Source organism: Bombina bombina, chromosome 7 (assembly GCF_027579735.1).
Source record: "Bombina bombina isolate aBomBom1 chromosome 7, aBomBom1.pri, whole genome shotgun sequence".
NCBI classification, from domain to species: domain Eukaryota; kingdom Metazoa; phylum Chordata; class Amphibia; order Anura; family Bombinatoridae; genus Bombina; species Bombina bombina.
The window spans coordinates 543,778,955-543,794,860 of record NC_069505.1 but is presented as its reverse complement, the minus strand read 5'-3'; the positions used below and the strand labels follow the sequence as shown (position 1 = coordinate 543,794,860).

Below are 15,906 nucleotides of genomic sequence, written 5' to 3'. Positions count from 1 at the left end.
GAGTTTCCGAATTATCTTCTCTTTCTTGTGAATCTCCTTTTCTGATTTTCCATCAGGATAAGGCAGTTTACATTTTTACCTAAGGTTTTGAATTCTAACAACATTAATAGGGAAATTGTTGTCCCCTCTTTGTGTCCTAATCCTAAGATTTCTTTGGAGAGATCCTTGCATTCTTTGGATGTGGTAAGAGCTTTGAAAAATTATGTTGAAGCTACTAAAGATTTCAGGAAGACTTCTAGTCTATATGTTGTCTTTTCTGGTTCTAGGAAAGGTCAGAAGGCTTCTGCCATTTCCTTGGCATCTTTGTTAAAGCTTTTGATTCATCAGGCTTATTTGGAGTCGGGTCAGGCCCCGCCTCAGAGAGTTACAGCTCATTCTACTAGATCAGTTCCCACTTTGTGGGCTTTTAATAATGAAGCTTCAGTCGATCAGATTTGCAAAGCAGCAACTTGGTCTTCTTTGCGTACATTTACTAAATTCTACCGCTTTGATGTATTTTCTTCTTCGGAAGAAGTTTTTGGTAGAAAAGTTTTTCAGGCGGCTGTTGCAGTTTGATTCCTCTGCTTATGTTTAAGTTTTTTCTTTTCATTATGAGAATAAACTTATATTTTGGGTTGTGGATTATTTTTTTTCAGTGGAAAATGTCTTATTATTTTATCCCTCCCTCTCTAGTGACTCTTCTGTGGAGTTCCACATCTTGGGTATTACTATCCCATACGTCACTAGCTCATGGACTCTTGCCAATTACATGAAAGAAAACATAATTTATGTAAGAACTTACCTGATAAATTCATTTCTTTCATATTGGCAAGAGTCCATGAGACCCACCCTTTTTATAGTGGTTATGATTTTTTGTATAAAGCACAATAATTTCCAAATTCCTTTGTTGATGCTGTTTACTCCTTTCTTTATCACCCCACTACTTGGCTATTATTTAAACTGAATTGTGGTTGTGGTGAGGTGTGTATTTATAGGCATTTTGAGGTTTGGGAAACTTTGCCCCTCCTGGTAGGATTGTATATCCCATACGTCACTAGCTCATGGACTCTTGCCAATATGAAAGAAATGAATTTATCAGGTAAGTTCTTACATAAATTATGTTTTTCTGTCATGTAGTGCTCCAGACACCACTACCTAGGTATCTCTTCAACAAAAAAAGACAATGTGAGCTAAGCAAATTTGACAATAGAAGCAAATTGGAACATTTTTAAAATGCTATGCTCTGTCTGAATCAAAAAAGAAAATCTTTGGTTAGCATTGTATTGTTTACACACTTGAGTCTTCTTACAAATGTATTGTGGCTGTTGTAATGAACTGGTATTGCTTGGGTGGGGAATCATGCAGTCTGCAATAACATATTTTTGTAATAGAATCCTGATGAATTTAAATTGGGGCCTATGTATTTTATGTCTCTTTAGTTGAAATAATCTTTATTGTACAACATATATGAACAAAAAAAAAAAAGTAAAGAATGCAACACATCTCTTACAATTTCTCTTAAAGACACCCCTTCCCCCTCTCTTATAGAAAGAGTCCTTTTATGTCTCTTTAAAAGGATACTAAACCCAATTTTTTTTCTTTCATGATTCAGATAAAGCAGCAATTTTAAGCAGCTTTCTAATTTACTGCTATTATCAATTTTTCTCCGTTCTCTTGGTATCTTTATTTGAAAAAGCAGCAATGTAAGCTTAGGAGCCGGCCCATCTTTGGTTCAGCACCTGGGTAGCGTTAAATCTATCTTTCTATCTATCTATCGGGTACTTATAGAGCGCAAACTAATCACCCGTGAGGGTCTCAAGGCACTAAGGGAAAGCAGATAGGAGGAGGGGATGGGCGTTCAGTCGAAGAGCCAGGTTTTGAGGTCCTTTCTGAACTTTGTAAGGGAGTTGGATTGTCTGAGGTGCAGCGGAAGGATGTTCCATGTCTTTGCTGCTATGTGGGAGAAGGATCTTCCGCCTACTGTGGATTTGCTGATGCGGGGGATGACTGCGAGTGCTTGGTCGGCCGATCATAGTTGTCTGGCAGGGGTGTAGAAATTTACGCTGTGGTTTATGTATTCGGATCCGATGTTGTGTAGGGACTTGAACGTGTGGGTAAGGAGCTTGAAGGTGATTCTCTTGTTGATGGGGAGCCAGTGAAGGTTCCTTAGGTGTTCGGTGATGTGGCATTGGAGAGGGATGTCGAGGATGAGTCTGGCTGAGGCGTTCTGAATACGTTGGAGTCTCTTTTGGAGTTTGATGGTGGAGCTGGCATAGAGTGCATTGCCTTAGTCCAACCGGCTGCTGACAAGGGCGGGGGCGACTTTTTTCCTGGTTTCAGTAGGGATACACTTGAAGATTTTTTTTGTAGCAGGTGGAGGATGTGGAAACATGTTGAGGTGATGGCATTGATTTGTCGGTTCATGGAGAGTGATGAGTCCAGGATGAAACCTAGATTTTGTGAGTGGTCGGTTGGGGTTGGAGGGTGACCGAGGGCTGTGGGCCACCAGGAGTAATCCAATGCGGATTTATTGGGTCCGAGGAGAAGGACTTCGGTTTTGTCTGTGTTCAGTTTGAGCAGGTTGTCATTCACCAGGTAGCGACTGCTGTCAGGCTTTTGTGGACGTTCTTTTTGGTGGTGATGGGATCTCGGGTGAGTGACATGATTAACTGGGTGTCGTCGGCGTAGGAGACGATGTTGAGGTCATGGCGTCGGACGATGGCTGCGAGAGGGGCCATGTAGATGTTGAAGAGGGTGGGGCTCAGCAAAGAGCCTTGCGGAACACCACAGTTGACTGGTGTGGGTTTGGAGGAGAAGGGAGGGAGTCCGACTTTCTGGGTCCTGCCCGTGAGGAAGGAGGTGATACATTCCAGGGCTTTTCTGTGTATGCCAGCGTCGTGTAGGCGGGTGCAGAGAGTGTTGTGGTCGACAGTGTCAAAGGCTGCTGAGAGGTCTAGGAGGATGAGGGCGGCAGTTTCTCCTCGGTCGAGCATGGCGCTGATGTCGTCTGTGGCGGTGAGGAGGGCGGTCTCAGTGATGTGGTTGCTTCTGAAGCCGGATTGGGAGTGGTCCAGGGTGTGGTTGGCCTCAATGTGGTCAATAAGTTGCGAGTTGATGGACTTCTCTATGACTTTGGCTGGGAAGGGGAGTAGCGAGATTGGGCGGTAGTTATTCGGGTCTGTGGGGTCTGCCTAGGGTTTCTTCAGCAGGGGTTTCAGTTCTGCGTGCTTCCAGACATCCGGGAAGGTGCCGGTTTTGATGGAGCAGTTGATGGTGCGGCAGAGTTCAGGGGCGATGGTGTTGCTTGCTTTGTTAAATATGTGATGAGGGCATGGGTCCGAGGGTGCGCCGGAGTGGATGGATTTCATGATTCTGAGGGTGTCCTCTGTGGTGAAGGGGCTCCAGATAGTCCGTGTGTGGTGTGGGGGGCAAATTTGGGAGGGGTGTCGGGTGTAGGGGAGTGGGTGGTGCAGGTTGAGTTATGAGGTGTGAAACTGTCATAGATGTCAAGGATCTTGTGGTGGAAGTGGGCAGCGAGGGTATTGCAGAGGTCCTGGGAGGATGGGATGTTGGTGGTGTCGCTGTTGGGTTTAGAGAATTCCTTGATGACTGAGAACAACTCCTTGCTGTTGTGTGCGTTAGAGTTGATTCTATCTTGGATGGCTGTTAAATGTAGCCACTGAGTACTGAACGAAAAATGGGCTGGCTCGTAATCTTGCATTTATGCTTTTTCAAATAAAGATAGCAAGAGAACGAAGAAAAATTGATAAAAGGAGTAAATTAGAAAGTTGCTTAAAATTGCTGCTTTATCTGAATCATGAAAGAAAAATTTGGGTTCAGTGTCCCTTTAATATCCTAATATTTATGCAATGTTTTTCCTACACCTTCACTGTAAAAATGCATAGAATATGCCGCCAAGAGATTCTCATTTAATTATCTGTATTAACAGAAAGTCATGATAAAAAGGTAAACGCTGTATTAATTGGAGAGAGAACGGAGTACGAGACTGAACATAAGGTTATTAAGCAGGAGGATAATCATTCAGATTCAGGTAAGTGATGTAACTAAGGGGTCAGCAACCTTGGGCCCCCAGATGCCCTGTACGTCGTTAGTGTTTGAAAGCGGTGGAAGCGATCCTGATCGCTTTCAGCCGCTTTCATGTTATTGCAGTGAGGCCTCGATAACGAGACATCCTGCAATAACAATTTTTAGCCATCCGATGCATCGATGGCCACGATCGTTGGTGGGTGGGATCCGTTGCAGGGAGGCAGGTGGAAGGGGGAAGTGCGTCGGAGGGGGGTGGGATCACGTGCGGGGGCACCGGGTGCGTGCGCGGGAGTGGGTGGGAACACTACACTATGGCACAATTTCATTTTGCGTAGGATAAAGTGGGATAGAGGAAGGGGGGTTTATCTAAGGGATCTGGGAGGGGTGGGGGGTTGGTTATTGAGGGGGGCAGCTACACTACAGAAAACTATTTACAAATTAAAAAAAACATTATATGGCAAACTGGGTACTGGCCGACAGCTGCCAGTACCCAAAATGGCGCACAGTAAGGTAGAGGGGGAGGGTTAGTGAGCTGTTTGAGAGGTGTATCAGGGAGGTTGGGGGCTAAGGGGGGATCCTACACAGCAGAATAAGGTTTTTAAAAAAACCAAAACTTTTATTTTAGTACTGGCAGACTTTCTGCCAGTACTTAAGACGGCGGGGACAATTGTGGGGTGGGGGAGGAAAGAGAGCTGTTTGGGAGGGATCAGGGGGTCTGATGTGTCAGGTGGGAGGCTGATCTCTACACTAATGCTAAAATTAACCCTGCAAGCTCCCTAATTAACCCCTTCATTGCTGGGCATAATACACGTGTGATGCCCAGCGGCATTTAGCGGCCTTCTAATTACCAAAAAGCAATGCCAAAGCCATATATGTCTGCTATTTCTGAACAAAGGGGATCCCAGAGAAGCATTTACAACCTTTTGTGCCATAATTGCACAAGCTGTTTGTAAATTTCAGTGAGAAACCTAAAATAAGTTTTTTTTTATTTGATCGCATTTGGCGGTGAAATGGTGGCATGAAATATACCAAAATGGGCCTAGATCAATACTTGGGGTTGTCTACTACACTAAAGCTAAAATTAACCCTACAAGCTCCCTAATTAACCCCTTCACTGCTGGGCATAATACACATGTGGTGCGCAGCTGCATTTAGCGGCCTTCTAATTACCAAAAAGCAACGCCAAAGCCATATATGTCTGCTATTTCTGAACAAAGGGGATCACAGAGAAGCATTTACAACCATATGTGCCATAATTGCAGAAGCTGTTTGTAAATAATTTCAGTGAGAAACCTAAAGTTTGTGAAAAAGTAAACGATTTTTTTTATTTGATCGCATTTGGTGGTGAAATTGTGGCATGAAAAGTAGATCAATACTTTGGGATGTCTTCTAAAAAAAATATACACATGTCAAGGGATATTCAGGTATTCCAGACAGATATCAGTGTTCCAATGTAACTATCGCTAATTTTGAAAAAAAGTGGTTTGGAAATAGCAAAGTGCTACTTGTATTTATTGCCCTATAACTTGCAAAAAAAGCAAAGAACTTGTAAACATTGGGTATTTCTAAACTCAGGACAAAATTTAAAAACTATTTAGTATGGTTGTTTTTTTGGTGGTTGTAGATGTGTAACAGATTCTGGGGGTCAAATTTAGAAAAAGTGTGTGTTTTTTTCCATTTTTTCATCATATTTTATATTAAAAAAACTCTAGTAAATTATAAGATATAATGAAAATAATGGTACCTTTAGAAAGTCAATTTAATGGCGAGAAAAACAGTATTTCTTTTGCAAGATGTACCGAGTCCACGGTTTCATCCTTACTTCTGGGATATTATCCTTCCTAACAGGAAGTGGCAAAGAGAGCACCCACAGTAGAGCTGTCTATATAGCTCCCCCCTTAACTCCACCCCCCAGTCATTCTCTTTGCCGGCTCTAAGCAGAAAGGGTAAAGTGAAAGAGGTGATAAACTGTTAGTTTTTATTTTCTTCAAGCAAGAGTTTATTTTTAAATGGTACCGGTGTGTACTATTTACTCTCATGCAGGAGATGGATGAAGATTTCTGCCTAGAGGATGATGATCTTAGCATTTGTAACTAAGGTCCACTGCTGTTCCCACAGAAGCTGAGGAGTACAGGACAACTTTAGTGTGAGGAACGGTTTCTTGCTATACAGCAATGAGGTATGTTCAGTCATTTTTTCTGGAGAGACTGTAATATTTCAGAAAGGCTGACAGTATCCCCATTAGGGGAAGGGTAAGCAGTAATCCTAGATTTATAGGGGCATTACTAAGCTTGCATAAGGGCTAAACTTATGGTTGACACTCAGTTTGAATGATTTATAGCAAACGGTTGTGTGTTCTGGGAGTGCTGTTAATTATACTTTAAGGGACAACTGTATTGAGGGTACACTTGGCTTTTTGGGGTTTTTAGAACCCACATGGCTGGTTAAACGCTTGGTGTGTTTGTTTGAAGGCCTCAGTAACATCAAGTGAGATGGGCGGGGCCTATTTTCGCGCCTCAGTTGCGCAGTTGTTTTCTCTGAACAAGCAGCAAGCTACAACACCGGAGGGTCCTGGTGAACTTCTTGGGCCAAATCGAAGCTTTATCCCCACATTATCAATCCCTAAGGGCAGGTAGGCGCCACAGCAGAGCTGTGGCAAGGTGCTGACAGGGTTTTTACCGGTTTTTGACACTTTGTCAATCCGGTTTCCTTATTTGGGGGTTAATCGTTTATTTTGCTTGTGGTGCAATCTTATTAAAGCTTAAGGGATCTGCTGTAAAAATTTCAAGAAATTTGAGGTATTTTTAAGCAGTTTTGCAGTTTGTGTCTGCCTTTTTTTCTCTTAAAGGCACAGTACCGTTTATTAAATTGTTATTTTTTTCACTGAATAAAGTGTTTTCCAAGCTTGCTTGTCTCATTACTAGCCTGTTCAACATGTCTGACATTGAGGAAACAACTTGCTCAATATGTTTAGAAGCCATTGTGGAACCCCCTCTTAGAATGTGTCCCACATGTACTGATATGTCTATAAATTGCAAACAACATATTTTGACTTATAAAAGTTTGGCACTGGATGATTCTCAGACAGAAGGAAATCAGGTTTTGCCATCTAGTTCTCCCCAAGTGTCACAACCAGTAACGCCCGCACAAGTTACGCCTAGTACCTCTAGTGCGTCTAATTCTTTCACCTTGCAAGATATGGCCTCAGTTATAAATATTACCCTCACAGAGGTTTTATCTAAACTGCCTGGGTTGCAAGGGAAGCGCAGTAGCTCTGGGTTAAGAACAAATGTTGAGCCTTCTGACGCTTTAGTAGCCGTATCCGATATACCCTCACAATGTTCAGAGGTAGGGGGGATTTGCTATCTGAGGGAGAGATTTCTGATTCAGGAAAGATGTTCCCTCAGACAGATTCAGATATGACGGCATTTAAGTTTAAGCTAGAACACCTCCGCTTATTGCTCAGGGAGGTCTTAGCGACTCTGGATGATTGTGACCCTATTGTAGTTCCAGAGAAATTGTGTAAAATGGACAAATATTTAGAGGTTCCTGTTTACACTGATGTTTTTCCGGTCCCTAAGAGGATTTCGGACATTGTTACTAAGAAGTGGGATAGACCAGGTATTCCGTTCGCTCCCCCTCCTATTTTTAAGAAGATGTTTCCCATATCCAACACCATGCGGGACTCGTGGCAGAAGGTCCCTAGGTGGAGGGAGCTATTTCTACTCTGGCTAAGCATACAACTATACCTATTGAAGACAGTTGTGCTTTCAAAGATCCTATGGATAAAAAATTAGAGGGTCTCCTAAAGAAAGTTTTGTTCATCAGGGTTTTCTTCTCCAGCCTATAGCGTGCATTGTTCCTGTAACCACTGCAGCTGCCTTTTGGTTTGAGGCTCTGGAAGAGGCTCTTCAGGTGGAGACCCCATTAGATGATATTCTGGATAGAATTAGGGCTCTTAAGCTAGCTAATTCTTTGATTACAGACGCCGCTTTCCATCTGGCTAAATTAGCGGCTAAGAATTCAGGTTTTTCCATTTTAGCGCGTAGAGCGTTATGGCTTAAGTCCTGGTCGGCTGATGTGTCATCAAAATCTAAGCTTTTGACCATCCCTTTCAAGGGTAAGACCCTATTCGGGCCTGAACTGAAAGAGATCATTTCAGATATCTCTGGAGGGAAGGGTCATGCCCTCCCTCAGGATAAGTCAAATAAGTTGAGGACCAAACAGAATAATTTTCGTTCCTTTCAAAACTTCAAGGGTGGTCCCGCTTCCTCTTCCCTTGCTGCAAGGCAAGAGAGGAACTTTGCTCAAGCCAAGACAGTCTGGAGACCTAACCAGGCTTGGAACAAGGTTAAACAGGCCAAGAAGCCGGCTGCTGCCACCAAGACAGCATGAAGGGGTAGCCCCCGATCCGGGAGCGGATCTAGTAGGGGGCAGACTCTCTCTCTTTGCTCAGGCTTGGGCAAGAGACATTCAGGACTCCTGGGCTGTAGACATCGTAACCCAGGGGTATCTTCTAGATTTCAAAGATTCCCCTCCAAGGGGGAGATTCCATCTTTCTCAATTGTCTGTAAACCAGACAAAAAGAGAGGCGTTCTTACGCTGTGTAGAAGATCTACTTACCATGGGAGTGATCTGCCCTGTTCCAAAAACAGAACAGGGGCAGGGGGTTCTACTCCAATCTGTTTGTGGTTCCCAAAAAAGATGGATCCTTCAGACCAATCCTAGATCTCAAAATCCTAAACCAATTCCTCAGAGTCCCATCCTTCAAGATGGAGACCATTCGGACTATTATACCAATGATCCAGGAGGGTCAATATATGACCACTGTGGACTTAAAGGATGCGTATCTACACATTCCTATCCACAAAGATCATCACCAATTCCTCAGGTTTGCCTTTCTGGACAAGCATTACCAGTTTGTGGCTCTTCCCTTCGGGTTGGCCACGGCTCCAAGAATTTTCACAAAGGTGCTAGGGTCCCTTCTGGCGGTTTTTAGGCCGCGGGGCATAGCAGTGGCGCCTTATCTAGACGACATTCTAATTCAAGAGTCGACTTTCCAACTAGCCAAGTCTCACACGGACTTCGTGTTGGCCTTTCTAAGATCTCATGGGTGGAAGGTGAATGTAAAAAAGAGCTCTCTATCCCCCTCTCACAAGAGTTTCATTCCTAGGGACTCTGATAGATTCGGTGGACATGAAGATATTTCTGACGGAAGTCAGGAAATCAAAGATTTTAGCCACCTGCCGAGCTCTTCATTCCATTCCTCGGCCGTCAGTGGCTCAGTGTATGGAGGTAATTGGACTAATGGTAGCGGCAATGGACGTAGTTCCGTTTGCTCGTTTACATCTCAGACCACTGCAACTATGCATGCTCAGACAGTGGAATGGGGATTATGCAGATTTATCTCCTCAGATAAATCTGGATCAGGAGACCAGAGATTCTCTTCTCTGGTGGTTGTCCCAAGGAATATGTTTCCGCAGGCCAGCGTGGGTTATAGTGACGACGGATGCCAGCCTACTGGGCTGGGGTACAATCTGGAATTCCCTGAAAGCACAGGGTTTGTGGACTTAGGAGGAGGCCCTCCTACCGATAAATATTCTGGAATTAAGATCGATCTTCAATGCTCTTCAGGCGTGGTCACAGCTGGTTTCGGCCAGATTCATCAGATTTCAGGGCTTATATCAATCATCAGGGGGGAACAAGGAGTTCCTTAGCGATGATAGAAGTTTCCAGAATAATCTGAGGGGCAGAGACTCACTCTTGCCATCTATCAGCAATCTATATCCCAGGGGTAGAGAACTGGGAGGCAGATTTTCTAAGGCATCAGACTTTTCATCCGGGGGAGTGGGAACTCCACCCGGAGGTGTTTGCTCAACTGGTTCAGCTTTGGGGCACACCAGAATTGGATCTGATGGCGTCTCGTCAGAACGCCAAACTTCCTCGTTACGGGTCCAGGTCAAGGGATCCTCAGGCAGTACTGATAGATGCTCTAGCAGTACCCTGGTCGTTCAACCTGGCTTATGTGTTTCCACCATTCCCTCTCCTTCCGCATCTGATTGCCAGAATCAAACAGGAGAGAGCTTCAGTGATTTTGATCGCTCCTACGTGGCCACGCAGGACTTGGTATGCAGACCTGGTGGACATGTCATCTCTGCCACCATGGACTCTGCCACTGAGACAGGACCTTCTGATTCAAGGTCCGTTCAAGCATCCAAATCCAATTTCTCTGCAACTGACTGCTTGGAGATTGAACGCTTGATTTTATCAAAGCGGGGTTTCTCTGAGTCGGTCATAGATACCTTGATTCAGGCTCGAAAGCCTGTCACCAGGAAAATCTATCATAAGATATGGCGTACATATCTTTTTTGGTGCGAATCCAAAGGCTACTCATGGAGTAAGATCAGGATTCCTAGGATTTTGTCTTTTCTCCAAGAGAGTTTGGAGAAAGGATTGTCAGCTAGTTCCTTAAAAGGACAGATATCTGCTTTGTCTATACTATTGCACAAGCGTCTGGCAGATGTTCCAGACGTTTGGGCTTTTTGTCAGGCTTTAGTTAGAATCAAGCCTGTGTTTAAACCTGTTGCTCCGCCATGGAGTCTAAATTTAGTTCTTAAAGGTCTTCAGGGGGTTCCGTTTGAACCTATGCATTCCATAGATATTAAGCTTCTATTTTGGAAAGTTCTGTTTCTAGTTGCTATCTCTTCACCTTATCTTTTTTTCCATGCTGATAAGGTGGTTTTGCGTACCAAACCTGGGTTCCTCCCTAAGGTTGTTACTAACAGGAATATCAATCAGGAAATTTTTGTTCCTTCTCTGTGTCCTAATCCTTCTTGTAAGAAGGAACGTTTGTTGCACAACTTGGACGTGGTTCGTGCTTTGAACTTTTATTTGCAGGCAACCAAAGATTTTCGTCAAACATCTTCTTTGTTTGTTGTCTATTCTGGAAAGCGTAGGGGTCAAAAGGCTACGGCTACCTCTCTTTCCTTTTGGCTGAAAAGCATCATCCGTTTGGCTTATGAAACTGCTGGACAGCAGCCTCCTGAAAGAATTACTGCTCACTCTACTAGAGCGGTGGCTTCCACATGGGCTTTTAAGAATGAGGCTTCTGTTGAACAAATTTGTAAGGCTGCGACTTGGTCTTCGCTTCATACCTTTTCCAAATTTGATAAATTTGATACTTTTGCTTCTTCGGAGGCTATTTTTGGGAGAAAGGTTTTGCAAGCAATGGTGCCTTCCGTTTAGGTTCCTGTCTTGTCCCTCCCTTCATCCGTGTCCTAAAGCTTTGGTATTGGTATCCCACAAGTAAGGATGAAACCGTGGACTTGGTAAAACAAAATTTATGCTTACCTGATAAATTTCTTTCTTTTGCGATGTTCCGAGTCCACGGCCCGCCCTTTCTATTCAAGACAGATAGTATTTTTTATTGAAAACTTCAGTCACCTCTGCACCTTATAGTTTCTCCTTTTTCTTCCTTGGCCTTCGGTCGAATGACTGGGGGGTGGAGTTAAGGGGGGAGCTATATAGACAGCTCTGCTGTGGGTGCTCTCTTTGCCACTTCCTGTTAGGAAGGATAATATCCCACAAGTAAGGATGAAACCGTGGACTCGGTACATCGCAAAAGAATGAAATTTGTCAGGTAAACATAAATTTTGTTATAATATGTGTGGGTACAGTAAATGAGTAAGATGAAAATTACAGCTAAACACAAACACCACAGAAATGTAAACATAACCTTGGTCCCAAACGGACAGAAAATGGAAAAGTGCTGTGGTCCTTAAGGGGTTAAAGGGACATAATACCCATCTGATAAATCACTTGAAAGTGTGGCAGCATAATTACAAAAGCTCACAATATTAGGTTCTCTGTGAACAGTTTATCTTCAGCTACTGTCAGCTGCAAGTTGGGAAAAAAAAATAGCCAATCAGCATCAGCAGTGCTGAGGTCATGCTTTGCTTTACTGTGATCTCATGAGATGTAACTGAAATCTCACGAGATTTCATAGTAAACGTCCTTAACCTGAGTAGGGAAATAATATGACTGTGTCTGCACCTGCCAGACGCACACTCCCTAGCAGGTCCTGGGTCTAGCATCCTGATTTGCTGCTTAAAGTCCCTTTATAATGGGATGTGGCTACTGAGAAAATTTTGAGGTAAAATATCTTCCTTTTTTTCGTGTCATAGGGTGATGCTCCATGCATTGCATTTTATTAAATTATTACTATTTAAAGGTATTTTAAATATTAACTACAATTCAAGCACCACCTAATTATGGGTGCCGCCGTTTTGGAACCTAGGTTTCACTTCAGGTATCTGAAGGAAAGTTGCTGCACATGTGTGAACACTGGAATCCAGAGAAAGGTAGATTTCTTTACAGCGGCACCCATGGCTAGGGGGAGATGGAGTTTAAAGTGATATGAAACCCCAAATTTTTCTTTCATAATTCAGATAAAGCAGGAGATTTTAAACAACTTTCTAATTTACTTGTTTATTATCAATTTTTCTTAGTTCACTTGGTATCTTTGTTAAAAAGCAGGGACATATTCTTAGGAGCCCGAGCCAGTCCATTTCTGGAGCACTATATAGCAGCAGTTTAGCAAGAATGTTTTCCATTTGCAAGGGCGCTAGATGGCAGCACTATTTCCTACCATGTAGTGCTCCAGGTGCCTACCTAGGTATCTCTTCAACAAAGAATACTATGGGAACAAAGCAAATTTGATAATAGAAGGAAATTGGAATCTTTTTTAAAATGGTATGCTCTTAATCACAAAAGAAAATGTTTGGGGTTTATAGCCCTTTAATGTCCCTTTAAATACATTATGTATTCTGATTTAACATTCCTCTATGCCAGGAGTCGGCAAACATTTTTTCTGTAAAGGTCATGATAGTCAATATTTTAAGCTTCGTGGTCTTTATCTGCAAAATTCAACATCTAATAATAACAGACTTCAGTTTTTGTAATATAGATCTACTAATGACAACAATGAAACTTTTTTTTATTCAGTCACTAGTCCTAAAGCCCATTCACACAGGCCATTTTTTGCAGTACAGCGGGGTCCCACCCCTTGCACTCTCTCCCTCCCCCTCTCTTTTGCGCGCTCTCGCTCCACCTTTCTTTTGCTCTCTCTACCCCCTCTCTTTTGCGCGCTCTTGCTCCACCTTTCTTTTGCTCTCTCTACCCCCTCTCTTTTGCGCTCTCTCTCTCTCCCTCTCTTTTGCGCTCTCTCTCGCTCCACCTCTCTTTTGCTCTCTCTACCCCCTCTCTTTGGCTGTCTCTATCCTCTCCTCTCTTTTGCTCTTTCCCCTCTCTTTTTGCTCCCTCTCTCCCCCCTCTCTTCCCCCCTCTCTTTTGCGCTCTCTCTGTCCCCTCTTTTGCGCTCTGTCTCCCTCTCTTTTGCGGGCTCTCTCTCCCCCCCTCTCTTTTGTGCTCTCTCTCCCCCTCTCTTTTGCTCTGTCTCTCTGCCCATCCCTCTCTTTTGCACTCTATCTCTCCCCCTTCTCTTTTGCTCTCTCGCTCTCTCTCTCCCCCACCTCTCTTTTGCACTCTCTCTCTCCCCCTTCTCTTTTGCGCTCTCGGTCTCTCTCTCCCCCTCTCTTTTGCGCGCTCTCTCTCCCCCTCTTTTGCGCTCTCTCTCTCCATCCCTCTCTTTTGCTCTCTCTCTCTTGCCTCTATTTTGCTCATTCCCATCTCTTCTGCTCTTTCCCCTCTATTTTTCTCTCTCCCCCCTCTCTTGCTCTTTCCCAATTATTTAGTTGTCTCCCCCTCTCTTTCTCTCTCACCTCTATCCCTCTCGCGCGCACGACCATGCCTCCGTCACGCCCGCACTGGCTGTTCAGGTAGGGACTCTAAGGCCAGGTGGGTTTGTCCTTGCGGGCAGTCTCTACTGCGCATGACAGCTTCGGACAAACACACCAGGCCTTTTATTATATAGGATTGTTTCCTATCATCAAAATCAATTGTAAATTTGTATCTTTCTTTGTTCACCAAGCAGCAGTGAGCTGCGATGTGAGTGTCACATACGCCTTTGCCCTATTCCAATTGCAGTGTCTATAAATAAAGTTTTATTGAATCAAAAGTAGACCATAAAAAAACAGGTTGTGTGCCATTTTTCGTTTGTGGACCATCATTTGCTCCAATATAAACATGATTTCCCACCCCAGACTTTGAGAACATTTAAGAGTTCCCAATTGTCCAAGACTCAGAAATCCTAAAATCCCCCCAGATAATCTTAATTAGTGGGTGGGCAAAAAAACTCCACATTTTTTTTATATGGAAGATTGGTCACAAATTGGCCAGGGTCTACATTATATTATATTAAAAATTAGTAACGCCTCAAAATAAAATTAGATTAAAATCAATTTTTAGTTAAAAATTACATAGGTAATCAGTTACTATTAATTTAATTTTACTATTTTATACTTATAAAAATTTACTAAATTTAGTACAGATATGCAAAGCTAATAAGCGTGGAACTTATTTTTTGGAAATACATTTCTGTTGTTTCTGCTCAGTAATGCTGAAGGCCAAACAAAAATTCAAGGAGGGTTGAATGTCGCCCACAGGATCTAGATTTGGTGGTCCGGCTTTTAAATACATTCTGAAAGAGAAGCGCTCTACCAGGAACGAACAACAGCTCCATAGCTTGTTCTATAGCAAGGTACCACCTAGGAGCAGCCTCTTTTAGCCCAACTGTACTTTTCACAGAGAAATTTCCTGAAGTATTTGAGCCTGATCCTGCCAAACAAGGTCAGACAAGCCCTGAATTACCAGGCAATCCTCAGCTGAACTAGGAAGATGGCAACCCTAGAAGGTCGTTTCGACTTTCTTTGACCCTGGGGAAGTCCCCCTAAGGGTTATAAGGGAACCAGACGTGGACTCCTTGCCCAATGTGCTTAGAGGAATATGCACCTCTCTGAAGAGGCCCATAGGAGGTTGAAACGATCATCTGGGCTGGGCATGTTCCTTGTTGGGAGAATTGCCTAAAATTTCAAGGCTGGACTGACCTTGTTGCGCGGCATCAGACTGATATACTTTAGGAAAGTTCTCCTCTGTGAAAATCACACTTGGGCTAAAAGACACTGCTCCTAGGTGGTACCTCGCCATAGAACAAGCTACTGAGCTGTTGTTAGTTCCTAGTAGAGGACTTCTCTATCTGTATGCATTGGTTCGGCTTTTAACACATAGATTGCTTAAAGATTGTCCCTGAATGGTCTAGGCCATTGGTTTTTAAACCTGTCCTCAAGCCTTCCCAACAGGCCAGATTTTGAGGATTACCTAGGATGAGAGCAGGTAAAATAACCATAATTACTAATCAGCTGAATATTTAACCTGTGCTCCAGTTCAGATATCCTCAAAATGTGGCCTGTTAGGGAGCCCTCAGGACAGGTTTGAAAACCAGTGGTCTAGGCCCAACCTCCAAATTTTTCCCTTCCCCTTACACTCAGTTCCAAGCTGTGCTTTTAAAGTATTTTGTGTTGTGGCAATCCATAACCATTTGTGAACATTTCTGGGATCAAAATATCATTTATGATCAGTTTATAACATCAGATTTAGGGGGTTTACTTTTTTGTTCTTCTGAGTTACACAAATCATGTGGTGGTGTTTTATTTGTTCTGAAAAGACACTATGTAAATAGTATTACTGTTACTGATAATTAGCAGATATGTTAAAATATGGTTAAATCCCCACCTACCCAGGATGGATCATGATGTCATTATTTGCTTAACTTTTGAGGTAATCATTTAAAGGGACAGTCAAGTCCAAAATAAACTTTCATGATTCAGATAGGGCATGTAATTTCAAACAACTTTCCAATTTACTTTTATCACCAATTTTGCTTTGTTCTCTTGGTATTCTTGGTTAAAAGCTAAACCTAGGTAG

General features: G+C 43.2%; 1 protein-coding gene across 4 annotated transcripts in view; it reads left to right on the top strand.

Annotated features, from left to right (window-relative positions):
- LOC128666990 (zinc finger protein 260) overlaps nucleotides 1–15,906 on the top strand; it is a 116,355-nt gene that overhangs the window by 92,338 nt on the left and 8,111 nt on the right. For all 4 annotated transcript variants that reach the window (XM_053721841.1, XM_053721838.1, XM_053721839.1 and 1 more), the window contains one exon: nucleotides 3,929–4,030. In XM_053721841.1, the coding sequence (XP_053577816.1) occupies nucleotides 3,929–4,030 (102 nt within the window). The remainder of the gene's footprint in view (nucleotides 1–3,928; nucleotides 4,031–15,906) is intronic.